This window comes from Grammomys surdaster, unplaced genomic scaffold, assembly GCF_004785775.1.
Source record: "Grammomys surdaster isolate TR1022 unplaced genomic scaffold, NIH_TR_1.0 170, whole genome shotgun sequence".
NCBI classification, from domain to species: Eukaryota; Metazoa; Chordata; class Mammalia; order Rodentia; family Muridae; genus Grammomys; species Grammomys surdaster.
In genome coordinates this window covers 22,829,994-22,857,962 of record NW_021604618.1, presented here as the reverse complement: position 1 = coordinate 22,857,962, position 27,969 = coordinate 22,829,994, and the positions used below count along the sequence as shown (strand labels likewise).

Below are 27,969 nucleotides of genomic sequence, written 5' to 3'. Positions count from 1 at the left end.
GTCAGTAATCTTTCTCTGGCCCCCTTGGGATGGGATTACAGGTGGGTGATCACTCCAACAGGTATTTACATTTATATGAGTGCTGGGGATCCAAACTCAGCATTTTTACCCTGTAAGCCATTGCCCCAGTCTCTCCACTGTATCCTTACAGGCTCTCTCTCACCAAACCTCATCCTTTTGGCTTGACTGGCCACTGGGCCTGCAGAATTCCTCCTGTCATTGCCCTCCAGTACTGGAGTTACAGGTGTAAGCCACATTTGGCTTTTAGGGATCTGCCCAAGAGTCCTCATGTGTGTGAAGATCTGTATCTACTCAGCCATCTCCCTATCCCCAAAGTAGATCTTTGTGGAGGTGATGCATGAAAGTATGACTGGAAGACAGCTCAGTCCTGCTGTGGCTGAGGAGTGCAAATAAGGAGAATGGTGGAGCCAGCCATGTGCGTACCTTTATTTAGATAGCTTCTTTCAGAATGTAGCCATATTTTTGTCAGATATCCCCGCCCTATTGACCCCAGAGTAGACCCACCCTAAAACTGGGAGAACTGAGTGCAGATGTTGACCAGGCTCCTTCATGAATGAGAGCTGTCTACAGGTGCTGTGGGCAACCCAGTACAAGATAAGTAGACAGTTCAGAATCTGCAGACCTCCCAGCAAACCAGACACTTGAGGTTGCATCAGGCTGTCCACCAAGACTTGGGGCAAAGTAGAGAAGGAACATGACCAGGAGCCCCCTAGGTTTGGTGGAGGTGCGCCTCCCAGGTCCTCTGCGGTAAATGGCTCTAGCTGCGCTGTGTCGAGATGGAATCCTGGTTGATCTTACATGAGCTCAGTCTGGTTCAGGCATACATGGTAAGCTGCAGCCACTGAAGAAGAAACCCTGAGATCAGTACAAAAGTAAGCAAAGAGACTCCCATCTGGGAATTGCTTGCGCTGGGAAGGAGAAAGGAGTCTTAAAGGAGCAGCCTGGTCCTTTTCCCTGGGTCTTTCCTATGAAAGGTGTGTCTTCCACTGCAGTACAACTTTGGGGGTGCGGGGAAGGCTCTCATGGTACACCCACCCCAGGAATCACAATCTTTACCAAACTCTGTTTCAAGTTCCAGTCCTGGGAGTGAGAAGCACACTGGGTTCTATGCAGAGGATGTGCTGTGTTTGTTGCGCTTACCTCAAGAACATTCAGTTTGATGATGCCATCTCCATCCTTGTCAAATGCATTAAAAGCTCCTGTGTGAAAGAGTATAGGGCAATTGCTAGTCACAGACACCTTTTTTCTTCTTTTGCCACCTCCCACTTTTTTTTTTTTTTTTTTAGGATTTTGGCTTAGTTTACTTGTGTTTGCTTTTTGAAGAATTTATTATTGTATGCATGTAGGCACAGAACAGAACATATAGAGAGGTCAGAGAGGCAACTCTGAGACTGGTTCTGTCCTTCCCTTTCATGGATTTCAGCCATTAAACTTGGACCAACCAGACCAAGCAGCTGAGCCATCTTGCCGGCCCTTGTTTTATTATTGAAACAAGGTCTCTCCCAGTAGCCCAGGCTGGCCTTGAATTCATAACCCTCCTACCTCTCCTACCTAACTGGGATCACAGTTGAGCATCATCCTAGTGCTCAGATCTGTAATTTAAGAAGCCTTTGTGCTGAGTGCTGTCCTTCCACACAAATCCATGCAGACATAACCAGCATCTCTCCCTTGCATCCTTTGTCCCCCTTTGCCATCCTTTGTCCCCCTTTGCCATCCTTTGTCCCCCTTTGCCATCCTTTTCTCGGCCTTCAGAGAGTAATGGCTGATGTGCAGCCTCGATGGAAGAGTGGGCAGCTGTCAGACTGAGCCCTTTCTGCCGTGGCTGTACCATGGGGAAGGGGCCTGGAGGGGCTTGAGAGGTCTGAGGGGTAGCCCCTCACTTACTGAACATCCCTTCCAGCCTGACGAAGCAGCAGATGAAGCTGTCAAAGTCGATGTTCATGTGTTTGTCTGCATAGCGCATGGTGATGATGTCATAGAGTTGGCTGTTGAGATGGAAGCCTTGGAGGGGCAGGGAGAGGAAAGGATGAAGTTCCCAGGCTTGCAGTCTCCTCTCCCTGCCCCTTGGCCAGGCTGGGAAATGAACTCTAAAGGGGCCCTAGGAGTCTCATCTCCCATCCCCTCCTGCTTTCCCCAGCTCTCAGGTCTATGTGTTTTTGCCCTCTTTCCCCAGCACCCCCTGCACCCCAGCACCTGCATCATTGACTGCATTTCGCATTTCATAGCTGTTGATGGTACCGGAATGGTCTGTGTCATAGTGTTTGAAGATTTTCTGAAAATACAAAGTTCAAGGACAGCAATCACACACTTAATCCAAGTTAACCCTGTTTATCACTCCCACATCAGGCTCTCTCTCATCGTACCTGCCAGGCCTTGATCTTTTTCCAGAGGTGATGGAACTCTTGAAGATTCAGTCTCCCAGAACCATCTGTCTGGAGGATAGATGTCAGGACCACAGGTGCATAGTAAAATCCCTCTGCATTGGGAGGGGTGTCTAGGGTACTATGCAGGGAAGGTGGTTAAACCAGCATCCTTTACCAGGACCCCTTACCCTGCTAGGTTCTATCCTCCCTTAATCAGAGTTCCTGCCATCTCTACTGCTAACAGAGCCTGTCTGTCCCCTAGGAACAGTCTTTGGGCAGCAGGCCAAGCAGGGTTTCAAGCCTGTGGTAAGAGCCAGAGGTGATGACCAGCCACAACCCAGTAAACTCTGCCAGACTTCTAGGAGTATCCGTGTGAGGATCCCCTTAAGCCTTTCCCTGGGCATGGACCCCCTTAACTGTTCCCCTAACCCTATGGGGATGTCAGAGAGTTAGGTTTGCTGACTAGAAGGATACATCCATGAGAGCTATCATGCTTCTGCAGGACTCCAGCGTGAACCCTTGTGTCTTCAGGTCCTTGTCTGGGGGGATGGAGAAGAGTGAGGAGCTGCTTTCAGACAGCTGGGGCCCCTGCCCATCCCCCACATCTGGCGTGAGTCGCTCACGTTTGTTCACCACTGTGTTAAGGACATTCTTGAGTTCATCTGCACAGATCTCCATGTCCTGAGGGAGAAGAGAATCATGAAGGGCAGAGCAGCCAGTGGGGCAGAGGCTTTGCAAGACAAGTCCTGGCTGTCCACATGTGTGAGATCCCTTTCTTCTGCCATGGGAAGCTGGGGCTTTTCTGAGTGAGATGGATTTGTTTATTGCATCCTCAGCTGTCCAGACTGCAGCATGCAGCTCACAGCCAGAAGGCTCTTAGCCACCCAGGTTTGTGTTAGTCTAGAACCCAACAGCACAGGTTTCTGTGGTACAACACACATTCTCTGGTTCTCCCAAATCAAAATGACCTCTATTAGACAATGAGCCACTGAGGAGGTGGGTCCCTGGGCTAGGAGAGAAATACATACATCGCCTGCAATCTGCCTGAAGATGTTCCGGAACTGCTGTTGTTCTTCACTCTCCTGGTCCGTGTGGCCAGGCCGTGGCTATGAGGACACAAAGGAGACTGGGTTATGGGAACCCAGGTGTCAGTGTCCCAGGCAGCCCCACAAGACAACAGCACATGTGCACAGGGCTCATGTTTTCAGAGGCTCGGCAGCCCTCTACTCCCTGCCTCACTCACCCTGGCACCTCAGGCCAAAGGACAAATTTTCCATGCCAACATGCAGACAGCATCCTTGACTCTCTCCCCACTCTCTTCCGGATAGAACTTTCTGCTCTTTCGAGCCTGACTTCTGCTCAGATCCTCTGACCACTACTGTCTTTGTGGCTAAGTCCTTAAAGGACTCCTCCCTCCCCACTTGATAGGTTCTCCTGGTGGGAGGACATGGCCCTGGAGTTCTGCAGGACTGCATGGCTGCTGTCAGACCCCATTTTCTGCTACCATCTTTTTTTCTTCCCTTGCCAATAACTCTGAATAAAGACAGAGTTCAGCCTTATTCTCTCCAGCTGGCTTGTCTCAGCCTTTGTCTCCCTGTTCTCCATTGTCCTGGCTAGAGAAGCTTCAGTGGACTGTGCTTGACCTACCCTTCCTATCCCAGGACTGGTTTGGTGTGGCAGCAACCTTAAGACATTTACCCAAGAAATACCTGCAAAGTCCAGAGGCACTTGCTGGGAGGAAAAGTCAGTGGGACAATTCCAAACCCCTCAGCACTGAAGAGACCTTCCCCTGGGAGCCACCATAACCCCTATGGACCCCAAGAGCATAGCAGAGCCCCCACTGCAAGCTAAACTCCCCATCCATGCTGCATGCTTAGAAACCTGTGGGGTTTCCCCTCGTTTATCGGGCCCTGTTTTGTCTTTGCCCTCCTCTGCCTCCTGGTCCACACCCAGCTCCTTGTTGCTGTTTGCTCTGTCTGAAACGAAGATGATGGGCTGGGGAGGGAAGGGAAATAGGGTGGGCAGGAAGGAAGCAAGTATTACAGGCTGACAGACACAAGAGGCAGACTACCCCTGAAGCAGCTTTGTCCAGTGAGGGGTAAATGCTCACTCAGGAGCCTGAGTCTCAGTTCAAGTCCCATTTCTGCACTGACAGGCCGTGTGGCTAGGGGAGAGATGCCAAGCCTTTCTGGACCTTGGAGAGTGCGCTCTCTCTCTCTCTCTCTCTCTCTCTCTCTCTCTCTCTCTCTCTCTCTCTCTCTCTCTCTCTCTCTCTGCTTGTGTGTATGTTTTGTTTTATTTGGGGCTGAGTCCTACTGTGTAGCTCAGACTAGCCCTGGGTATACCACCATGTGTGGCTTGAACCTCAGTTCTTTCTCAATTTTATTCATGTTTTTTAAAAACAACGAACGTGTTGTATAAGTTACAGGGTCCACTATCTTACTCCACCCACCCACTTCTCCTCATGTGTTCCTGAGCAACACATGCAAAAGTGCTAAGAGTGCTGAGCACATACAGTGTGATGGGTGATTGTCAAAAAGTTTTGTGGATCTATTTTTCAAATGGAAAAACACTGAAGTCTCCCAGAAATTCAGTGTAAAACCCATTAAAAATGAGGCTTTCAGGCCCGTCATGGTAGCACACAACTATAATCCTAGCAGAGGGAGTAACCACAAGTTCAAGGCCATCCAGTAGAGAACAGGGCTCCAGCCCCTCAGTACCCAAGGAACCCCTCATAATCTGCTTGTGGCATGTCTGCTCTGGGCAGCCCTCCTCCCCTCGTGTAAGAAATACCTTCATTGGCCATTCACACTCATCTGCTACTGCACCTGGTAAAACCTGACTTTCCCTTCTGATAGGGCCTCTGCGGGAACCAGATGAGTTAGTGACGGTACTACAGAAGCAGGAGGGCCACCTTAAGGTCATATTCATGCAAGTGCAGAGGCCGCAGAAGAGCTAGAGAGTGGCCGCCATGTCCTGCTTGTGTTGGTGTGGTGGAAAGCAGGGGACTTGGGGCCAAAGTGCAGAGACCCTCCCCCCGGGAGCCACCATAACCCCTATGGATCCCAAGAGCATAGCAGAGCCCCCACTGCAAGCTAAACTCCCCATCTTAGCAGCCTCAGCTAAAAAAGCAGCCTGGCCAGGGAGGCCCCACTCTTTTTCCATGCATGTCACCCAGGGGGAACACCAGAGAAAGCAGCTCTGCCAGGTTTAGCTCCAGGAGGCTCCTTAGACCCCACCTTGCTCTTCTAAACAGCAGCTCTTGCCAAAGCAACTGAAGGTTGTGGGGATCTCAGGACAAGCAAAGGTGATGGTCTGAGCAGACCAGTGGGCAGAGTATAGCCATAGGGCATCTCTACCAGCCATGCGTTTATCCACCCACATGCAGGTCTTGACAACACAAGCCTTGAAATGTAGGGAGCACTGGCAAGGTAAGAAAGAACAAGAGACTGGTCTTGGAGTAGACATATATGGTACTGTGTTTCCAGTGTCCCCAGTTGCTAACTGTGTGGGTAAATCACTTTACTTCTCTGAATGTGAACCCTCACTTTTAAAAAGCATAAACAGTGCCTACCTTATAGGTACTATTATAGGTATCTATAAGGGGGGAGGGACTTGCTATAAGCACTCCACATTGTATATGTTCCCTCTGGTCAGGACCAGCACCCATGCCAGGAGAACCTCTGTGATAGATTCTCCAGGGCCATCATAAGCACCTACACCAAACCTTGTCTGATGGCTGTGCTATTTCAGAGCACAGACTCTGGGGAACCCCCTGGCTCCAGTGCTGGCTAAGTGTGGTCTCAGGGAGACTAGTTGGTCTATAGCTTTTCTCCCTCTAAAGACAGGGCTGATAATGGAACCATGGTCCTAGGATTACTGTGAGGTTGAGGTGAAGCATCTGCAAGAGCACCCAACTCAGCAGAGGCTCCAAGGAAAGGAGGAAGAAATGCGTCTTACATATGCCACACGTGTACACACACATGCCACATATTACACACATGTATATATGCATGCATTCATGTACACATATGTATGCACACACCACATGTTACACATGTGTATACATACACACATGCATGCACATATGTAGACATATGTACACATGCCACATGTTATACATGTGTATACATATGTGAACATATACCTGTGTGTACACATGTGCCACATGTTACACATGTTATACACATGCATGCATGTACACATACACATGGACAGTGCCCAGGCCACTCACCCTGTTACACTCACCTTGTTTTTTTTCTTTTTCTGCATAGAAAAGGGGGTAGTAAATGAGGAATGAATGAAAATCAAATGTCTAGAGTGCCCAGTGGCTCAAGGCTCTGGGGTCCAGATATTGTGATCATTTGGACCTTAAAAGGATATGAGGGCCAACAAGATGGCTCAGTGGGTAAAGGCACTTGGCACCAAAGCTGACAACCCAAGCGTGACCCCTGGGAACCACAAAGCAAAAGAAGAGAACTGACTGCTACAAGTTGTCCTCTGACCGCCACATGCATGCTTGGGAGATGCACATACATGAATTAATTAATTAATTAATTAATTAAAAATTTTTAAAGAGCACAGAGTGCAAAGGAGAAAGAGCATTCTCCCACCATGTCTCAAGACTGACAGCTGCTATGCTTTGTTCTGCTTATCTGCTGCTGGGGAGGAAAAGGACCTTGCCAGTCTTTAAAATGTGGCTCATTCAAACCTGTGTGAAAATGAGGGTTGTTTTGTTTTTTAAGGAGATTTTGTTTTAATATTTAGGCAAACATGTAACAGGGAGATTTCATATGGGTTTCCAGGTTTATGGCAAGTCAGCTGAGCCACTAGCCAGAGTCTTTAAAAAAAAAAAAAAAAAAAAACAAAGACAAAAAAACAGGATTTCTCTGTGTAGCCCTGGCTGTCCTGGAACTCACTCTGTAGAACAGGCTGGCCTCAAAATCACAGAGATCCACTTGTGCCACCACACCCAGCCTACCAAGTGTTATTTGAAAGCTGTTGACAAACATAGTTATGTAGGGGCACTAGACCCCCACACAGACTGCTGTACTCATGTGGTGCCAGTTCCCATAAGCCGCCCTCCCCCGTTAAGCAGCGCCAGTGTTGAATCCAAGGCCCTGTGGATGGCAGGCAAGCATTCTACACTCCATCATGATCCCAGTCTGTGAAGTCTTTGAGTGAGCAACTCCTGATACATACTCTACGCTGTTCCAGCATCCAAAGGATGAGGAAGAGCAAGATGCACCTAACCCTAAAATAAGATGTGCAGTGGTTAGGAAGATGCCTGGCTCAGGCACTAGCCCGGAGTCAGCATTATGATCATGGGAGTCACTACTTGAAAGTCTCTCAGTGGGGTGTTTGTCCTGGGTCAAAGTCACTCTGAGAACAGCCCAAAGATCCATAGCAGACCCAAGACTCCTCAATCACACCCCACCCCTCTCTCCCGCAACACATACACACAGTTGGTGCTTCTGCAGCCAAGGTAAGAGACTCTAAACTTGTGGCTGCCCTGCCTGCTACTCCCTGCCTCTAGGAGTGCAAGGAAGCCATTGAACTCTATTGCGCTACCACCTTCTCAAGTGAAAAGCTGGGATAACAACCTCATCCACTTCTCCAAATGGCCAAAAAAAAAAAAAAAAAAAAAAAGATGTAAGCCATATTTGTGAAGGATGTCTGGAAATAGCCTTGTGGTGGACATACTACACCAGACATTTCACATGTGTGAGTTTATGGATCTAAATCCCACAAGCATGGCTAGGGTGTTATTACTATCCCCATTTTGTAGAGTAGAAAGCTGAGTCAGAGGGGTTCTGACACTACAACAGGTCACCAAGGTGGAAGGTGAATGATCCAGGGTCTGACCTTGGGTCCTGAACCTAGTATAGTTCCTTTTCTCTGTGTGAGAAATCAGATTCGATCCAACCTCTTAATCCGATACTAGCCTCCCTTATCATCGAAGCTAAATCCAGCTGCCTTCCTCCAACTGATAAAATAGTTTCTCCTCTTCCACACTCCCGGCTTCTGACCAGCAAAATGGCTCTACAACGGAAGCATGGTCCCTTCTGCCCTGCACACTGGACTGCCCCTGCCTGGGCTGAAATGTGACCTCCCCATATCTTCTCATATTTAAGAGCCTAACCACTTACCACTGGCCGATCCACAGAGATTGTATTTTCAGCTTCCCTGTGAAAAACACAAACATAGAGTATCTCAATATCCCCTGGAACAAACAAGGATCACCTCCAAGAATTTGTTCAGGTCACATCTTTGTGGTCAAAAATTTGAGATTAAATCTAAAACAGCATGGGACTAAACACTCACCTCAGGAGCCAGCCCCATGTAGATGCCATTCCCAGAGAAGTCCAGGTACATAGCTACTTGTTGGTGTTGCCTGGAATCTCCCCCGCCACACACACCCCAAGTATGGCCCAGCTACCTAGCAATAGGCCTAACACCTCTTCCAGGGACAGAACTGAGAGCAGCAGGGTCTGTCAGTATGTCTGCAGAGATGAAGCTTGGCTGGCTTCTCGTGCATTCCAACCACCCTCGCTTGCTTATCATTTCTATAAATCTAATGTTTCTATAAAACAATGTATGTTTCCTTGTCCCGTGGCCCCAGAGTGTTAAGCTCCATGAAAGCATTGAGCCCCTTCTGTTTCTGTGTCTGTGATCATGTTTACTTCACAATCCCAGTGCCTGGAAGAGTACTGGGATAGAATGGGTGCTCAAAAAAAAAATATCTCCAGTATGAAAGGAGTGAATAAATATTTGTGGGCTGCTCTGGTGCCACAGGGCTATAATTACAACTCCTCTGACAATAAGGTAGGAGGATCAAAGGTTCGAGGCCAATCTGAGTAAGTTTAAGGCCAGCCTGGGAAACTTAGTCACACTCCAGTGCTGTAAAAAGCAATGGAAGGAGTGAGGGAATCTGAGCAATGACCCCAGAGTGGAGCATGGCAAAGGCCAATGGGTGTGTCCTAAGAGTCCTGAAGGAAATTGGTCCAGCTGCCTCCTGGCTATGGGATGGGCCACATGAGTGACCTCTTAGGGACAGGTGGGGAAAGCCAGGCTGGTACTCACTCAGAGAGATTCCTCTTTTCAGAGAAGACCCGGAGGATGAATTCCCCCTCCTGATGGGGCTCGTAGGTGGAGGGTACAATGACATACTCGCTGGGCGGCAGGCGGAAGCGCTGGGACACCTCTCGCATGTTGATGTAGGTTTTGCTTCTAGCCTTGGAGGCGTTGTACAAGAAGAAGTCCTTCTGCAGATGTTGCTTATTCCCATGCATCTGGGGAAAGAACCCAAGAGAACTGAGTTCCTTGGGAGGGTTCCATGGACCTGCTCATTGTCCCCTCCAAGGGCCCCTTCCTAACTCTTTGGTCATTCTTTTCACAGTCCTTTCCTACCTACTTCCAGTTCCTAAGGCCTCAAATTGCTGAACATCACAGAAGTTCCATAGCTGACTTCCTTTTTTTTTTTTTTTTTTTTTTTTTTTGTGGTTCAGAAATAAAGGTCAGGTCTATGTTTTCCCTTGACAGGGCCACTCACCAGAACTGACGATCCTCAATTCCAAATCCCTCAAGCTCCCAAGTGCCCCAAAGATGGGGAAGGACTCTGACGGGGCTCTGAAGAAGGCGATTCTCCTATTCTAGGAGGCAGCCTCCTTCTAACGCATCTCTGTGGGCGTATACTTGTATGAGTATGAACGAATAAGTGTGTGAAGGTTTGTGTGTTTGATGGGCAGGGTGTCCTGGTGGGAGGGAGAAAATGTACATTACGGGCATGGTACCCTTCTATCGGCCTCGCTCACCAACCCTACCAGGAAGCTTCTCAGGGAGCCACAGACAGACTTAGGACCCCCAAGGAATGCTGCACACCACGGCTGGCCGCTGCCACTGCTATACCTCTTTGGGAACCTGGAAGCAAAACAGAAAAAGAACACCTCTGATGGGAATGAGGGTACAGAGTCGGCAGAAGGGAATGCCAGCAACATGAGAGTGACTGTAGGCCCTAACTCCTGTTCACCGGGTCAGCTCCGGTCCTGCCCACCGCACCTGTGACACTTACACTGGTTACAGACGTGTGGGCCCGAGAGCAAGAGCTCTGGTGGCCACTGGGGACAAGGAAAGCCAGAGCACCCTCCCAAGTTCTCCCTGCTGGAAAAGTGTGTTTCCTGTGCTGGAGCCGAGGTCTTCATACCTCGTAGATGGCGAAGCCAATGGTGAAGAGGTTGGCCCCCAGCTTCCGGTCCTTGCGCCGATTTTTCTGCATCAGAGCCACGAGGAAGCTGCAGATCACCTCAGAGTCGTCAGGGTCATCATCCTCCTCCAGGAGCTTGAGACGGTACTGAGGGTTGGTCCAGAAAGTGTCTGTGTCCCAAGAAGAGAAATGAATGTTCAGATACGCCTCTTGGAGAAAGGGCAGGAAGGAAAGTGAGACAGGGAACCGGTCTTCTCTGTTCCCTGCGAGGGGTAACTTTAAGGTTTTTATTTATGTGTGTGGGTGTTTTGCCTATGTCTGTGTACCACATGCATGTCTGGTGCCCATGGAGATCAGAAGAAGGCCACCATGTTGTTGCTGGAAACCTAACCGAGGTCTTCTGTAAGAGCAATAAGAGCTCTTTACCACTGAGCCGTCTCGTCAGTTCCCATTAAATTGAATTTTGACATAGAATTAGGGCAGAATTCCCAGAAATTTCTGAAATGGCCCTAAGTTACTACTTATTTATATAAATGGAATTCTCAAGATTGACAGTTATAACATCAAAATATCCATCATTCCAAAAAAAAAAATGAAGCTGCTCTGTGTCCTAATCCACATGATCTAAAGTTTTGAGCAGAAGCAAACAAGTGGATCTATCCCATTAACATACAAATAAACGGCAAACGTACAAGTGCACCTATGAACTGTTTTAAAAGAAAATAAATTTATTTTCTTTTAATTTTTTGAGACATTTCTTCTGACTACATCCTGTGTGCTGGGATTAGAAGCGTGTGCCACCATACATTCCTTATTCTGTGTGTGTGTGTGTGTGTGTGTGTGTGTGTGTTGAACTCAGGGCTTCATGCATGTTAGGCAAGCCCACTATCAACTATGTTACACCCCCAGTCTCTCAAGTAAATGTATTAATGACTTATTATCAGTAGCTGTTTGATTTGCATACCTATTTTATACACCTATATACACAGGGTTGTGTAAAAATTCCTCATTGAAAAGAAGTTACAGCCGGGCGGTGGTGGCGCACACCTTTAATCCCAGCACTTGGGAGGAAGAGACAGGTGGATTTCTGAGTTCGAGAGTTCAAGGCTAGCCTGGTCTACAGAGTGAGTTCCAGGACAGCCAGGGCTACACAGAGAAACCCTGTCTCGGAAAAAAAAAAAAAAAAGAAAAGAAAAAAGAAAAGAAAGAAAGAAAAAGAAAAGAAAAAAAAAGAAGAGAAAAAGAAAAAAAGAAAAAAAGAAAAGAAGTTACATGTAAAAAAGTTTAAGAGGCCTGCTTCCCATTCCAGACAATGTGCCTAGGTGCTTGACAATTATTTACAGAAAGTGTGCTTCAAGCCTTTGTCGAATTATTGGTGAGTGGGACCCCTACCCTTGTGCTGGCTAGTTTTATATCAACTTGACACAAGTTAGAGTCATCAGAAAGGAAACCTCCACCTCTCTGCCACTGATGAAATGTCTCCATAAGATGGGGCTGTAAGTAGACAAGCCGGAAAGAAGTCCTGGGTTGTGTAAGCAAGCAGGCTGAGCAAGCCATGAAGAGCAAGCCAGTAAGCAGCACTCCTCCATGGCCTCTGCATCAGCTCCTGCCTCCAGATTTCTTCCCTGTTTGAGTTTCTGAATTCCTCCAATGATGAACAGTGATGTGAAAAGCCAATTAAATGCTTTCCTTTCCAAGTTGCTTTGGTCTTGGTGTTTCACCACAGCAATAGAAACCCTAACGAAACCAGCACTTCTACAGATGGCATTGCATGGTCTGGATGTGCAATGGTGTCATGCTGCCTCCTTTCTGAATGTTCATTGTCTTTATACCTGACAGCTGTAAGTTTAACTTTTTAGCCTACTCCTCAAGTGTCACTGGTCTCTAGGATTGGGCTTTATGTTTTTCCTCTGGTTCCACCTATGCTGTTTCCCTAGGCATCTGATCCTCTCCACGGGGTGTGTGTGTGTGTGTGTGTGTGTGTGTGTGTGTTGTGTGTGTGTGTGTGTGTATTCTTTCTTTTCTTTTCTTCTTTTTCTTTTTTTCCCCAGAGACAGAGTTTTGCTGTGTGGCCCTGGCTGTCCTGGAACTCTTTGAAGATCAGGCTGGCTTTGAACAGAGGTCTGCCTGTCTCTGCCTCCCAGGTTCTGGGATTAAAGGAGTGTGCCACCACAGCCTGGTGTGACTTCTACTTTCTAATTGATGCTTACATTCCAATGGCACCTGAGCTACATGTCTAAGCTCGGTTTCCTGTCTGACTTCCCTCTCTCTACCACCCTTTTCTTCTCATTTATTTACTCCTGTTTTCATCATAAAATACTGGGTTGTGTGTATGTGTGGTGTATGTGTGTTTGTATGTGAAAGCAGGTGCACTCGTGACACAGCATGTGCATAGAGGTCAAAGGGCAATGATGTCTTCTTCCACCTTGTTTGGGGGTCTCTGTTGTCTGCTGATACGTAAGCTGGGCTAACTGACCCCTGAGCTTCTAGGATCCTCCTGTTCTGTTTCCCATCACTGGGATTATGGACACACAACTTAGTGTGCCTGACTTTTGTGGGGGTTTTGGGGATCCAGACTCAGTTTATCAGGAAAGTTCTTTATAGGCTGAACCATCTCTCAGTCATCTTCATTGAGTTTTTTATCATATAACTAAGTCTACCCTAAAATGAAGATGACTTCAGTTCTCTAGTCAATATGTGTCTCAAACTTTTCATGTCCTTAACTAAACTCCTCTTACTGTAACTCCACAACCAACCACATAAAAAACAACACGGCAGCTTTTGTTCTGTGTAATTTATATTACAATATTGACCCATCTGCCCAGGTTGTCATACTGGAACCCTTAGTATCACTAGTTATTCCTTCCCTAAATCTGAATTCTCCCCTCCATCTTGGAAGCCACTGACTGGGACATGCATTCAGTATCTCTGCCAGTTCCTCAAACAGGATTGACATGGTGTTCTGACAGTTTCCTACTTTAATATTTGCTGCCAGCAAAGGTAGTAGGACGTTGCTACAAGCTCCCTATTGGAGATTCCTCAGTATATTTCCTTCCTTAAATGAGGAGGCTTTAATAAGACAGTGCATCCCTCAAGATTAGAACTGGTGCAATAAGTGATAGCCAATATTATTCTTCCTGGAATGAGTTCTGCCTAGACCTTCCCCCATTCAGAGGATCTCCCACCTGGGAAGTTTCGGCAGCCTCCAGCAGAACATCCTCTCACCCATCGGCCCTCATTTACAGACACTGTCCAAGTCTGAAGCTTATCGGACTCCAGGGCGTCAGCTGTGAGGTTGCAGATCTCCAGCTTTGTGAAATGGTATACAAAGTCATCATATGACATCCTGAGAGGTTGAAAGAGGAGAAACTCACACAGGCTGAGGAAGGAAAGATTCAAGGGCTAATACAGCAAATAAAGTCCCTAGAAGACCCTGATGTCGCTTTGCTTGTTTGATTGCTTTTGAGAGATGGGATTTTATTCTATAGTCTTGGTTGATCTTGACCTTTTGACCCTTCTGCCTCTGTCTCCCAAATGATGGACTTACAGGTGTGTGCCTAGCACTACCGCTGCTTCTGACATATCTACCTCAAACTATCACCATGTCTTACGGTCATAATTCTTCATTTGTCTTTGAAAAGAGAGAGCCCAAAATCAATCCTCCAAAATGTTACTGTGTGCTTCACCATTCCCAGGCACATTTTATGCACAGGGAAAAGAGATGTCACTTGGGAGAAGATAGTTTTAAGGCTAATAACATCACAGATAAATGCATCTGTGTCTTGAGGGAACCAAAGGCATCATAGGAGACGTTGTCAGCTGAGACTCAGAAGTCTGCCATGACCAGAATAAAGCTGGTACTGAACATCAGGTAAGAAAGGCCCCTTGGTTCAGAAGATAGCCATGCCAGGGCCAGTGAGTAAGGGTAGCTGCTGGAACAAGAGCTGCCCTGGGAGGACCTGGGTCTGAGCTCAGTCATTGCCATGACCCAGCACTCTTTTCAGAACCTCATCTTTGCTGAGCCTTGAGAAAGGAAAAACAGGGACCAGATGTGACAAAGATGGAACCTGGTGGCTTCTGATTGGGAACTGAGACCTCACCTCCCTGCCCGGGTCATGAACTTACCAGAACTCTCCATCCTCAGTGACCTGGTGCTGTAGACGGGCCTTCTCATCTTTGTCCACAAAGCTCCAGTCCTTCCAACTGGTAGGAAAATGGAGGGATTAAGAAAGGAGGGGGGAGAAGGAGAGGCCCAATGTGGGCCGGGACAGAGAATCAGAGAAATACAAAGCTGGAGAAGCCCATAGCCAGACCACAGCCAGTACGAGCCATCAAAACACAGCTATGGCTTGCTACCGTCAGTGAGAGGCCTTCAGTATGAAGACCAAACCCCTCCACTGGGTTCACAAGGGCTTGACTGTCTCTGGCTGAATCTTCTAGCCTCTTCATTAAGAGCTTGAATCTGCAAATAGGCAAACTGGGATTCTCCTTTGTATATCCTTAGACATGTCACTTGACCTGTCAGCTTTGACTTCCTCAGCTGCAGAAGGGAAACAACTACATCATCTATGTAGGAGCTATGATGACGTCATGAAATAACTCGTCGAAACTGTTAGCTTGCTGCCCACCAAGTTGCTAAGAAAAGATCAAGCATGTAACAGGAAACAGCCCGGCACTGTGTCTAAGACTGGCTGCTTCTTATTCTTTCTCCTCTCCAGAACGAGGAAGAAAGCACATTTATGTCTCAGGGTGGGTTAGAATTAAGCTAAATGGGGTTCTGGGTGTGCTGGGAGTTGGGGTGAAGATTGCTGAGAGACACGCCCCACTCAGCAGCCCCTAAGAGGGAGGAGTCAGCAGGAAGTGTATCCAGGCATCAAGCTAGTCTGGAAACACAGCAAGGTCATTGTGGGTGACTTGGACCAGTGAGAGAGAGAATGATAAGGCACTGAGGGCCTCCCACAGCACAGAGCACTGATCAGACAGCAATAACCTCCAGGCAACTGAGATAACTTCCCATCCCACCCAAAGTCTGATCCCAACACTGAACCTTAACCCACAGGAACGAGTCTGTGTTTCTGCATTCCTCTCTACATCCCCAGTAGCATATAGTCAGCTGCAAGAAAGGATCTGTCACTTGGATGAGTGACAAGGGAGGGCGATCATAAGAATGCAGGCTCACAATCAGCATCTTGTGTGCCTACTGAGAGGCACACAGACTACCACAGGGCTTACTTAGCCTTGTGCCTCCTAGTTTGTAGGTGATGAATAAATACTTGCTAAGTGAATGAATGTGTGACTGAAAAGAACTGGGAGTGGCTGTACATTGCTATAGTGCGTACAGAAGGCTGTAAGAACAGAGTTGCAGGCGGCCTGGATGTGGGCCTTTCCACTGTCGAGTTTTAATGTTCAAGCCCAAGGGGCTGCCTGTCACTTGGCAGGGACAACCTGGCCTCAGTGACTGAGAGAACTCTAGAGGGGCTTATAAAGTTCTGGAACCTTTGTGATGGTTTCTCCATGGTGGTTGTCTTGTTCCCAGTCTGTTCTTTTCAGAGATAAGCAGTGAAATTTTTTCACAAGTTTTGAGGGATTTTGTGTGTGGGCAGCAAAGGAGAGGCTCTTACAGGGTCAGATAAGTGCTTTTCTCAGTTGTCACCTTTACCCCTACTAAGAACCACCCGGACACTGTAGGTACTGCTATTTTGTAGGTGAGGTAAAGGGACACTAAGAAGGTAGTACTTGTTTAGTCCAGAACCCTGATGGAGACTTCTAGAACCATTCCTCTCAAGCCTATAAGCACCATCATGCTCACTGAGTCCCTGGCTTCCCTGCTTTCACCTCCTGTCCTTTTGGAGAGCCCATACCAGTATCCTTCTCTGCAGGTCACTGGTTTGAGGTTGATCTTCCACCAGTACCTACAGTACTCTCATGGTTTGGTACCCAACCCAGTGTGGCCCCAGGTTCTGTTGCCTGTGGTCTACCTCACCCGTCACTCCAAGAGCCGTTCCACTCCACCTGACCCCAGGGATTCCGCAGCCGCACCAGCTTCACCTTCTCACCTTTGAACAGGGCCTGGGGCAAAGAGACACAACTCTGAAGCTCAGGTAAGTTTGGAAAGACTTGGTCTGAGGGTGGGGTAGAAGTTGAGAGAACCCAGTATAAAGGCTACCTGCCTGGTCCTGGCCAGGTAGACAAACCAGAAGCTTGCTGACAGGGTAAGGCGCCTGGCCATTGTATGTACTGGTGGAGGGGATAAACATTTATGATGAGGCTTAGAAACCTATTAAGTATTTCTGTTTGGGTTTATTTTTTTTATTTATGTGGATGTATGTTTGCCCACGTGAGTTCATGGACACCACATGTCTGTGCCTGCAAGTGCCTGGGCAGGGCAGAGGTTCTCAGAGCCCGTGGAACTAGAGTTACAGGTAGTTTTAAGCAACCTGATGATGCTGGGACCCAAACCCAGGTCCTCTGCCCTTATTTTTATTCAGTCTCTGTGTGTGTGTGTGTACACGTGTGTGTGCGCTCATGCGTGTGTATGTACTTGATGTGAGGGTGGGTGTGCACATGCCTCAGTGCACATGTGGACAACAGAGGACAACTTTCTGGAGTCAGTCCTCTCCTTCTCCTATGGGTTCCAGGTTTGAACTTAAGTCTTCAGACTTGCACAGTAAGTGCTTTTACTGAGTCCCCTCACTATCTGTCTGTGTGGGTGATTTAAAACAGTCCCCTGATGGCTAAGCTACAGAGAGATGCCTCCTCTCAATGGATTAGTTAGAAAAAGATGCCCCATTCTCCAGTCACTTGCAGCGGGAGAATGCAGACACAGCCTCTCTTAGGCCATTTTTTTTTTCAGGACATAACCTGTCCAACTGCATGCTACAGCCTCCCAACGCTCCTGCTCTGGGAATGACCCAGGACACTTCAGAAACCCCACAGGAAGCAAAATGAACATGAGGGAACAGGAAACACGGCAGTAAACAAACTTAACTTCGTAGGACAAAAGTAGTGTTTCTAATTGTTCCTTGGAAACAACTAGAAAAATTCTAATCTTCAGCATTAAAAGCAAAGAAAAGGGCCAGGGAATAACACATCTGGTGAACTGCCTGTTGGTCAAGAATAGAGACCTCAGCACCCATGCACAAAAGATGCCACAGCAAAATATATCTGTAATCCCAGCACAGGGAGGGTGATTCATTGGCCAACCAATCTAACCAGTTGATAAGGTCCAGGCTCAGTGAGAGGCACTGTCTCAAAATAAGATGAACCACTGAGGAATACCCAGTTCTGACCCCTGGGCTCCATGTGGACACATACATAAGTATGTACAAATGTTACACACACAGCTGAATCAAGAAGATCTGCGACCAGGTCTACCTCAAGTAGGTCTCATAGATCCCTTCCACCCTCAGTAACCCAGCTTGGACCTGACTGGCAAGTTCTCTGGGTGGTGAAAGAGGCACAGAAAGTTAAGTCCTGACTTTAGCAGGTCAGCTCAAGGGTTTCCAGACCCCAGCAAGCTCCAGCAGACTCACCTCCTCCAGCCCAGTGACTGAATAGGCATGCCCTTTCACCAGCCCACAGGCCATTCTTGTTTCATACTGCACTGGAACGATTGTCTGTAGAGTAATAACCAGACAGCCTGTCAGGAGGGAGGGAGGGCAGAGCTTCTGCTGATTGGAGACAAGGGTTCACACTGGTCGGTTTCTGAGTTATCTCAGACTAAAAATGACTCGCCTCCTGGACCCTATGCCTTGTGGCCAGGATCAGACCCTCACTGGTTTTCAAGAGCAACAGAAAGATGCTGCCCTAGTCCTCCTAGCCGATCTTGCTGCCCTGATGGCCAGAAAGCAAGGTGAGTCCTGGAATAGGAGGTGAGTAAAAGAATTTGCCCCTCAGCAGAAGAGAGGGGACATCTGGGGTCTGTGCCTCCCTCTGAGCCCATCTAGAGTTGACTATTTCCCAAAGAAGGATTTGAGAAAGGGAGTTCTCTTGCCATCAACTCACCTCCCTCACACTTACCTAGAACATGAAAGTCAGGAAAACTCTGTCCCTGCTCCCAGTGCTGGGAATACAGGGTGGTTCCCTGCTGTGACGGGACTATGCCTGCATGCAGGGACAGCTGTCCTGGGGGCAGAGATGTTCAAGTTCTAGTTCTTGAGGTTTCTTTGGCACAAGGGTAGATCACCAAGGCCCTCTGAGCCCTGGGCAGGCATCCCAGCATCAGCTGGGTCTAGTAACAACAGCTTTGGGGGTGCTTCTGGGAGCCACGGGGGTGTGAATTCCTGAAGCCTTCTTCAGGGTGACAGGTGTAGGTAAGTCTGGAACTTTTTTCGTCTTAGTCTCTTAGATTTCATTCACTTGAGATTAGGGCAGGGCACTCACTGGTCTGCTCACCTATATCTCAGAGGCCGCCTAAGATGGCTTTTTGACTCTACACAGCCTATCATTTTGATACAGCAGTTTTACTTTTGAGACTTTGTCCTATGGAAGCTATTGAGGGTGTATACTGTCTTTATACTTATTATAGCACTTTTGAAAAACAGACTAGAAAAAAAAACCTCTAACTTCTCAATAACAGAGTGTTAGTAAGTAAATTGTAATATATTTGCACATTAGAATATTGTACAGCTACTAAAATGATGTTAAAGAATACTTCATTGCATTTTAAAAATATGAACCTCAACAACAACAAAAGCAGGCAGCAAAGATGTAACATATACTAACATACAATTTTAAAAACAAAAATATAATTTAAGCATGTGCTCAGATATGAAGTGCTGGGCAGTTATCTTCAGATGGGAAAATATAGGCTAAATTTTCCTCTGTGTTTGTCTGTATGGCTCAGTCCTTCAGTAAGAACATGTGCCTTCCAAGGAGGAAGAGGCAAACACTATAGCGCTGGGGCCCTGTGTTCCTTATAGGAGAGTTACCAAAAGGGAGGGAATCTGTTCTGTTGGTACTGACTGCTCTGGGGAGTCGACTTCAGAACGATGGGCCATGCAGATCTGGGGTGCTAGTCAGTCTCAACATTTGGAGATGTACACACCCTTGATGGTCTGTCATCTGAGCCCCTGGGGTCCAGGTCTGAGTCTCTGAGCAGCGAGTTATCCATATTTCTCACCATCCGTGCAATCAACTCCCCCATGTTCAGACCAGAAGGAGAGGTTCCGTAAGTCATGTTTGTGCCATCCTGAGGCCCGATGGGAAGGAAAGTGGAGAATCCAGGAAAGGGAAAGAGAGCAAACAAAGGAGGGTGGGAAAGGAAGGGGACAAAGAGGGAGAGTGACACGCAAAGTAAAAGAGGAGAGAGACATCAACAGGGAGCAAATACAGCAAAGATGCAAGACAGTGATAGGACAGGAGAATTCTCCCGTGTGTGGTGACAACCAAGCCTTCCTACCCACAGGGAGTGCTGGGAGAGAGAGAGGCAGGAGGTAGCTTGACTACTATTCCCAAAGCAGCTCCTGAGGAAACCAGGCCATGGTGGGTCCTCTCCTTGCTCCTGTCTCAGTTCATATGATCTTGATACCCTGAGACGGGGTCAGAGAGATCATCCAGGCAGCAGCACAGAGCCCAAGGACTGAGGTGATGTCAAAGCTCAGAGACTAGGGAGCTTTCTAAGGGCAAAGATCCACAGCCAGCGCTGTGGTTGGCTTGCAGGGCGTGCGTGTGCTGAGCAGTCTGGACAAGAGAGGCCTATCAGTGGGGCCTCTGGATCTATTTCTACCAGAATCCTAGGGTTTGGAATGTTATTGCTCAGTCTTTTACTTGGGAAGCACCCCATCCTCAGGAATACATTTCCACTGAAAAAACTGTCAATTTTAGAGTCAACAATCATCTATGTTCTTTGCTTTTAAAAGCAGATCTCACTATGCAAACCAGGCTGGCTTCAAGTTTTAAATTGCTAGAATTACTGGTAGTTTCTTTTCTTTTCTTTTCTTTTTTTTTTAAAAAAAAGCCTATTTATTTATTTAATGTGGGGAGGAAGTACATGCAGAAGTCAGACAACAAGTTGTGGGAGTCTATTGCCTTTCTACCATGTAGAGTCCAAGGATCGAACTTAGGTCCTCAGGTTTAGTAGCAAGTGTCTTTACCAGTGAGCCATCTCACCGAAATGGCTCTTGCTTTTCTAGCATCCAGCCTATCTCAGGAGGAAGCTGTGTGTTGTTTGCTGAGCGAAAGGCTTCCCTGGAATCACACTTACGTCAATGGAGCAGCCCATAAGGGAGCCTCTCTCGATAGCTTTCCTCATGATCTTATACATGTCACTTGGAGCATCCTTGATCTCAAAAAACTCTGTCACCCCTCCTGTGAAGTCCTCCATGGCTTCTGTGGTGTTCCCACCTTTCAGAGCTTCATAGGAACCATGGAGCCTGGGAGAGAGGACAAAAGCCAATCTGGAGTCTAGGAGTTCCAGGAAGTATGATCAATTGAGTTAACATGAGGCCACAGAGGGCCAGAAACATTGTCACCCACTGTCTCTATTTCCCACAGCACTCTTCCACTATCTGCTAAATCTAGTGGTGGATGCCTAAGGTAAGATCCAACTTGGCCTTACAAACATGCATCAAGTATATGGTTTTAAGCAAGTAAGATCCTAGGAGCTGAACTCCCGAGATGCAATGAGCTGATCCAAGACTTGAAACACCATTAGGAAGGCAGGATCAAAGGGTTGGCTGTGGAAAGCTGAAGATTTACTGCACACATCTTTTTCATTTTTATGTTTTTTCAGATAGGGCTCCTACTGCCTGGACCTGACCTCAAGCTGACTTGGGGTATTGATTGAACTCCCACAATCCACATGGTCATGTATACACATGCCTAGCCCAACTTGAGGGAGACTTTGGTTGAATCTTGAAATCCATATCCCCACCTGTAGTCCTGTCTCCCATCCTAAATGTTGCCTTACTTGGCATAAGCCTTCTCCAGTAGAGCACTCCAGAACTCATTGCGGTGGTTGGATTTGGTGAAAACCAGCTGATTGTTGTATGTTGGCAGACAGTCGTCAATAACCACATCTACCCAGTCTCCATAGCGCCAGAACTGCAAGAAGTAAGCACAGTCACACTTGTGAACTGCCTTACCTGATCTCACATCCTATAGGGCTCTGAGCCAAAACCCTATCATTTCCTGGGCTTTGCATCCTGAAGCTTGTGCATTCTAGTCTGGCTTCTGACTGTATAAATGTATCTCTAACTAGGCCATGAGCTTCTGCAGGACAGGAAATTGCATACCCCTTAGAGTCTGCCAAAAGCCCAGCCCAATTCTGGGCATAGTAGCTCCTCTGTGAATATCTTAGAGTTTGAGACTTTTCTCCCTTTCCCATAGGTCTGGGAACAGATCTGGTTGTAAGTATGATGTATCCCAAGTGATTCCAGTGCATGCTCAGAGTTGAGAACTCATGATATTAAGGAAAGTTGTTGCGCTAACTTAAATATTTCTCTTTATCCTTTTCTCTTCTTTCTTCCCCTCCCCTCTTCCCTTCTTTTCCATTGTTTTTGGCCAGCAGGCAGGATGCCTTCCTCCCTCCCTTTCTGGGGTGTTAAGTATGTGAAGTCAGGGGCACAGATAAATAACTTGTTTTTATTAGGTATCCAGGTTGGCCTCGAACTTATTATCATGATCCACCTCCTGAGTGCTGGCATTATAGGTCTGTGCTACCACACCCAAATGCTTGCTTTCTCTCTTTCTTTCTTTCTTTCTTTCTTTCTTTCTTTCTTTCTTTCTTCTTTTCTTTTCTTTTCTTTTTTTATTTTATTTTATTTTATTTTTTTTGGCTTTTCAAGACAGGGTTTCTCTGTGTAGTTCTGGCTGTCCTGGAACTCACTCTGTAGACCAGGCTGGTCTCGAACTCAGAAATCCACCTGCCTCTGCCTCCCAAGTGCTGGGATTAAAGGCATGCGCCACCACCGCCTGGCGATTTATTTATTTCTTGATGACAAAATGTAGGACTAAAATGGAAAAGGAGGATGAGCGTGAGTGTGCTGAGGTTCCACCAGTGGGATGTCAGCTGACCAGTTTGAGTCCTTCTGGACACTAGGAGTCTCCAGGGCCAGAGGCACACTGCTCAGAGCCACAGAAAGTTCCCCACATGCAGGTTTCAGATCTGTTCTGGCCCAGCCCAGAATTTGTCTCTGAACCAAGATGATCAGTGCCCAGAAACATTCTAATGGATAAATTAATTCTAGAACCAATTATTTCAGGGCTGGGTCAAACTAGCCACTAAATGCCCAGAAGACTAGAATTTTCTTGCAAGACCTAGAAAGGTAAGTGATAGCAGTAGAAAGGTAAGTAGACGCCTCTCTCAAGGGTTCAGGGTACAGGAGCTGTAGTTCATGAACCAGGGATCCCAGCAAAAAATGCAACACTTTCAGACTGAGCATCTTAAGAACCTCTATGAGGGCTGGAGAGATGGCTTATAGGTTAAGAGCACTGACTACTCTTCCAGAGGTCCTGAGCTCAATTCTCAGTAACCACATGGTGGCTTAGAACCATCTATAATGGGATCTAATGCCCTGTTCTGGTGTGTCTGGTATAGTGTACTCATAAACATAAAATAAATAAATAATGTTTTTTTAAAAACCTGTTTGAGGGGGCTGCAGGCAATAACATAGCAGCCAGCCAGCTGGAGGGCAAAAATAGAATCACAAGTCAGCAGCCAGGATGCCTTTCTCCCTCCTTTTCTGGGCACCGTGGAAAGTATGTAAGTCAGGGGGCTCAGATAGACACCTGCTTCTTTACAAGCTTATAGCTGTAAAGGGGTCATTGCCCACAGGTTAGGTGTGTGGAATCTTTCCTGAGCCAACTGGGAAGTCAAGGCCAGGAGACCAGGAGTGGGTAGACTGGCTGTGTGGTGCTATACTTGTCTGAAAATATCTCTTGATTTGGGCGAGACTGAACGTTTTCTGGACCTTGCAGCCAAGTTAATAATATGCCTTGAGATCACTTAGGACTCTGTACTTAGCCTGCTGGCCTCTCTGCACTCAGCCTGTTGAAATTTAATGGGCCTTTCAGAGAACAGTGTAACCAACCTCATTATGCTTTTGATTTCCCATGTAATCAGCCTTTACAACCTAAGCTAAATGCACAGCTTTAATCTTAAATTATGTGCTCTGCCATGATTATGACCCAAGATTATGCATGCTGTGGTAATGATTGACTGAAAACAGCCAAGAGGTTGGAAGCAACTGTAAGTAACAAATACCCCTAGCTGGAAGCAACACGTGGATGTAAGTTGATACTATGTCTATGGTTTTGTGTTTTTGAGTGCTGTTCTGGATGACTTGGGGTCAGTAAAGTGGCTTCTTCCCTTGTAAAAATCTGTTCAAGATTTTTGCAAAGAATTTCTGAGCTGTTCAATGAATACAAACCAAAGCCCTCTGTTAGAGGCAGTCACAGATTCAGACACACACACACACACACACACACACAACTAGGCAACAGACATATGACACGGACACAGATGAGAACAGACACAGATGTGACAGCAAACACATACATACATTAGATACCATACACAGGCAACAAGAACAGAAAGATGTCTCTCTCTCTCTCTCTCTCTCTCTCTCTCTCTCACACACACACACACACACACACACACACACACACACACACACACACACACACCAGACAGACAAGAGAAGGCTACCTTGTCTTCATTCCTTAATGCAACACAGGGCATTTTGGTGCTGCCTCTGAGGAGCTCTTTAATGTGCTAACTGAGGCATGGCTGCTGTCTCAGCCACATTCCCATTTCCTCACCTGGAAGTGGAAGATCCCAGCATAGTTCTCAGTGAAACTTTGATCATGTGGTATAACTCGGAAAAGCAGCCGCTCATTCAGAGTCAGGCAGGCGATGGCTGCAAGAAACCAGCAGTCCCCTGGAAGCAAACACAGACCTAGGTAGTCAGATAGGGGCTTTCCCTCTGGGAAGAGCCCCCCCAGCCTCAGCCAGAAGCTCCCCATAGCTAATGACTCAGGATGCTCATGAATTATTGCCCACTGCCCTACTTCTGATCTGTCCTCGACTGGGTGAGAGCCCAGGCAAGGAGACTGACAGGGACAGGAGCTTCTCAACAGCACGAGGAACGGGTTAACTCATTCTCTCAGGAGTAGATGCTTTCCTAAGATCAACTGATTCCTCCTTTTACAAAACACTTCCATCTATGGTCTCAGTGGAGACAGCAGTGATAATTATGGCTGTTCTCTGTCTTTGTAGGGTGAGTCCATTTTTCCTCTGGCATCAAGGAAAACTATATCAGAGAACCATCAGCTAAGCAGATGTGTGTCAGAAGGCAGGGCTGTTGGGCAGCTAACTACACAGGGCACTAAGGCTGGCAAAGGAACATACCTGGTACCCTGGCAGTCCCATAGCTATCTACTAAGTGCATAGGTTAGCTGCCACACTGTTGGTGGGGAGAGAGGCTGACAACTGCCCAAACCCGCTATCTCTTGAATCAGCTCAGAAGAAGTGTATTGGTTTGAAGGGCTCAGGGCTTTGTTTGCCCATACTTTCCAGGCAGTGTCCCTCGGGTGCCGGAAGCCACGGTACCCGAGGTGTTCTCAGCTTCTCTCTCTAGAACAAAGTGACCGGCATTTTTCAGTTGTTCTTGCCTTTTTGGGTCAGTTTTTAAAGAGTCTTTTAATGTTCTCTCCAGTTCCCCTTCACAGAGCTTGCCTACAGCCTGCCCAGGGAGGATGCGTCCAGAACAAAAGGTGGAAGGAGAAGAAGGGAAGTGGATCAGCCAAGCCGACACGCTGACAGAACCTTGGCCTCTCCTGCACATGGCAAACACCACCTCTGTCAAAAGGCTTCCTTTAGTGTAGAGATGCCTGATCTGATGACCTGAGTCTGATCTCCAGATCCCACAGGGAAGAAGGAAAAAACTGACCCCTACGAGCTGTCCTCTGACCTTCACAGGTATATGCCACAGTACATGCGAGCGTGCACACACACACACTCATTAAATAAATAAATAATCAAGCAAATAAACAAACAAACAAACAAACAAATAAATAATTTTAAAAAGATTAGGAGATGCACTAAAAGAAAATCCAGAATTTATCCCTTCACATCCTGAATAGAGATCTCTCAGGTTAACTAGCCCTAAGTCATCTGGCAGGACATGGTGGAGGGAGTTTTCCTACCTAGATCTCCTTGGCAGATGTCAGTCCTGTTGGCTCCACCAATGATAAATCGGGGATTTTCACAAATTTCCTGTGAAACAAAAAGGAAACAACCAGGTAATGTTAATAATTATAGGAGTTCTGGGACTGCACTACATTGTACTGTACTGTACTGTACTGTACTGTACTGCATTTCACTGTACTGTACAGCACAGCACACCACTGCACTGTACTACACTTCCCTGCCTTGCACCGCACTGCGCTGCACTGTGCTGCATTATGCTGCACTGCACTGCGCTGCACTGGGACTAGCAGCTTTATACTCACTGTCCCCTACCCCAGCCTCCAAGCCATCCCTGAGTAGAGTACTAGCACTCTTCTTTTCAAACCAGAAAGCTGAAGCTCGGCAGTTGGTGTATTGGTGCACATCTGTAATTTTAGCACTGGAAGAGCTGAGGCAGGAGCATGGTTAGTTCAAGATCTGGCTTCATGGGGACACTCTGTCTCAAAATGAACAATAAACAACTGAGGGTCAGAGAGGGTAAGAGAGTGCCTCAAAGCTGTCCCTTCTTCTCAATACACCATGTACTGAGTAATATGTATCTTGAGAGTGTGTGTAGGGGGCAATGTGACAGCAGAAAAAAAAAAGCTTTGCTTTTTCTAAACCAGGAGAAAGGATGCTAGGAGAGGAGGAGAAAGAGGAAGAGGAGTAGGAGGAGGAAGAAGATGAGGAAGAGGAAGAAGAGGAAGAGGAAGAAGAGGAGGAGGAGGAAGAGGAGGACAAGAAAAACAATCTTCCCTTTTTAGAATCCCGGACATAAAGATTTAGAGTCAGCCTATGTCCCAGGGTCCACAGGCCTTGGCCGTTGGGGAAGCAGACAGTAAATCCCGTGAGAGCCTCACCTGCCCCTCCCAGTTTGTTGGAAGGGGCAAATACACCCGCAGCAGCAATGGTGGCTGCTGCAGTTTCCAAGCCCATGGACTAGGTCATGCCCAGCATACCAGCAGCCAACAGATGGCGCTCTAGATTTCAGTGTCTGCTTTGCTTTATTTATTTTTTTTAACTTTTAAACTAATTAAAGATTCAGTGTCTTGATTTTAATGTTGTTCTTCACAGCTTCGAGAAACCTTGTTGTTCCTTCTGTGCTGCCTAGTTTTATGTCAGCTCGACACAGCTAGAGTTATCTGAAAGGAGGGAGTCTCAACTGAGAAAATGCCTCCATAAGATGTAGCTGTAGGGCCTGTTCATAATTAGTGATTGATGGGGGAGGGCCCAGAGTGGGTGGGGCCATCCCTGGGCTGAGCAAGCCATGAAGAGCAAGCCAGTAAGCAGCACCTCTCCATGGCCTCTGCCTCAACTTCTGCCTCCAGGTTCCTGCTCTGTTTGAGTTTCTGTCCTGACTTCCCTCAGTGATGAACCATTATCTGGAAGTGTAAGCTGAAATAAACACTTTCCTCCCCAAGTTGCCTTGGTCATGGTGTCATCACAGCAATAGAAACCCTAATTAAGACACGGTCTCTGTCTTTCTGTCTGTCTCCCTGTCTTTCTCCTTCCTCACAATTACACAACTCCCCCAAGTGAGCTGAGCTCCGCCCCATACTCAGGGATGTCTCCGTCCTACTACGTAGAAAGGCACATCCATATCATACCACAGCCCTCCCGGTGTAAAAAACTAAAGGTTGTGGGGGAGTAAGCCAGCGACATGGGTGTCTGAAGTGTTCTCTTGGATGGGAGGGTGGGGGATGGGAAAAACTTGGAGTATAACTGTTTAGAAGTAGTTTTGACAGAAAACCTATAGAATGTTTTCCATAATTGAAAGGTAGAATTAAAGGAAAAATACATTTAAAAAGAAGTCTGGCCGGGCGGTGGTGGCTCACGCCTTTAAACCCAGCACTTGGGAGGCAGAGGCAAGTCGGTTTCTGAGTTCAAGGCCAACCTGGTCTACAGAGTGAGTTCCAGGACAGCCAGGACTACACAGAGAAACCCTGTCTCGAAAAAACCAAAAAAAAAAAAAAAAAAAAAAGTCTGTAAAAGCTGAAACCAAACAGAAAACGGGGCCTAAGTATCTAACAAGCTGATATGACAGAAACACACACACACATGGAGTTATTTCTAGTGACGTTAAGTACAAATTTTGGTGATTTATCTCTTTGGGGACCTATCCTGAGGAAAAAACCTAAAACCATAAAGAAATATAAATCAGGCTGGTAGAGTGCTTGTCTAACTAGCACAAAGCTCTGGGTTCAATCCTCAGT

At 47.1% G+C, this 27,969-nt stretch overlaps 1 protein-coding gene across 8 annotated transcripts in view; it reads right to left on the bottom strand.

Annotated features, from left to right (window-relative positions):
• Positions 1 to 417: 417 nt before the first annotated feature.
• Capn3 (calpain 3) overlaps positions 418 to 27,969 on the bottom strand; it is a 44,247-nt gene continuing 16,695 nt past the window's right edge. For 2 of the 8 annotated variants that reach the window (XM_028767159.1, XM_028767160.1), the window contains exons 2-21: positions 25,735 to 25,804; positions 24,349 to 24,467; positions 21,497 to 21,630; positions 20,792 to 20,960; positions 18,120 to 18,203; positions 16,571 to 16,656; positions 14,713 to 14,790; positions 13,773 to 13,933; positions 10,588 to 10,757; positions 10,293 to 10,304; positions 9,468 to 9,676; positions 8,534 to 8,570; positions 3,413 to 3,490; positions 3,008 to 3,065; positions 2,859 to 2,923; positions 2,385 to 2,453; positions 2,215 to 2,293; positions 1,906 to 2,022; positions 1,162 to 1,220; positions 418 to 862 (exon numbers count right to left, since the gene is read on the bottom strand). In XM_028767159.1, the coding sequence (XP_028622992.1) occupies positions 836 to 862; positions 1,162 to 1,220; positions 1,906 to 2,022; positions 2,215 to 2,293; positions 2,385 to 2,453; positions 2,859 to 2,923; positions 3,008 to 3,065; positions 3,413 to 3,490; positions 8,534 to 8,570; positions 9,468 to 9,676; positions 10,293 to 10,304; positions 10,588 to 10,757; positions 13,773 to 13,933; positions 14,713 to 14,790; positions 16,571 to 16,656; positions 18,120 to 18,203; positions 20,792 to 20,960; positions 21,497 to 21,630; positions 24,349 to 24,467; positions 25,735 to 25,804 (1,881 nt within the window). In that variant the 3' untranslated portion in view covers positions 418 to 835. Of the gene's footprint in view, positions 863 to 1,161; positions 1,221 to 1,905; positions 2,023 to 2,214; positions 2,294 to 2,384; positions 2,454 to 2,858; positions 3,066 to 3,412; positions 3,491 to 4,265; positions 4,380 to 6,632; positions 6,651 to 8,533; positions 8,571 to 9,467; positions 9,677 to 9,936; positions 9,996 to 10,292; positions 10,305 to 10,587; positions 10,758 to 13,772; positions 13,934 to 14,712; positions 14,791 to 16,570; positions 16,657 to 18,119; positions 18,204 to 19,633; positions 19,778 to 20,791; positions 20,961 to 21,496; positions 21,631 to 24,348; positions 24,468 to 25,734; positions 25,805 to 27,969 lie in introns of those variants that run through there. The other 6 variants (XM_028767154.1, XM_028767155.1, XM_028767157.1 and 3 more) reach the window with 6 other exon arrangements.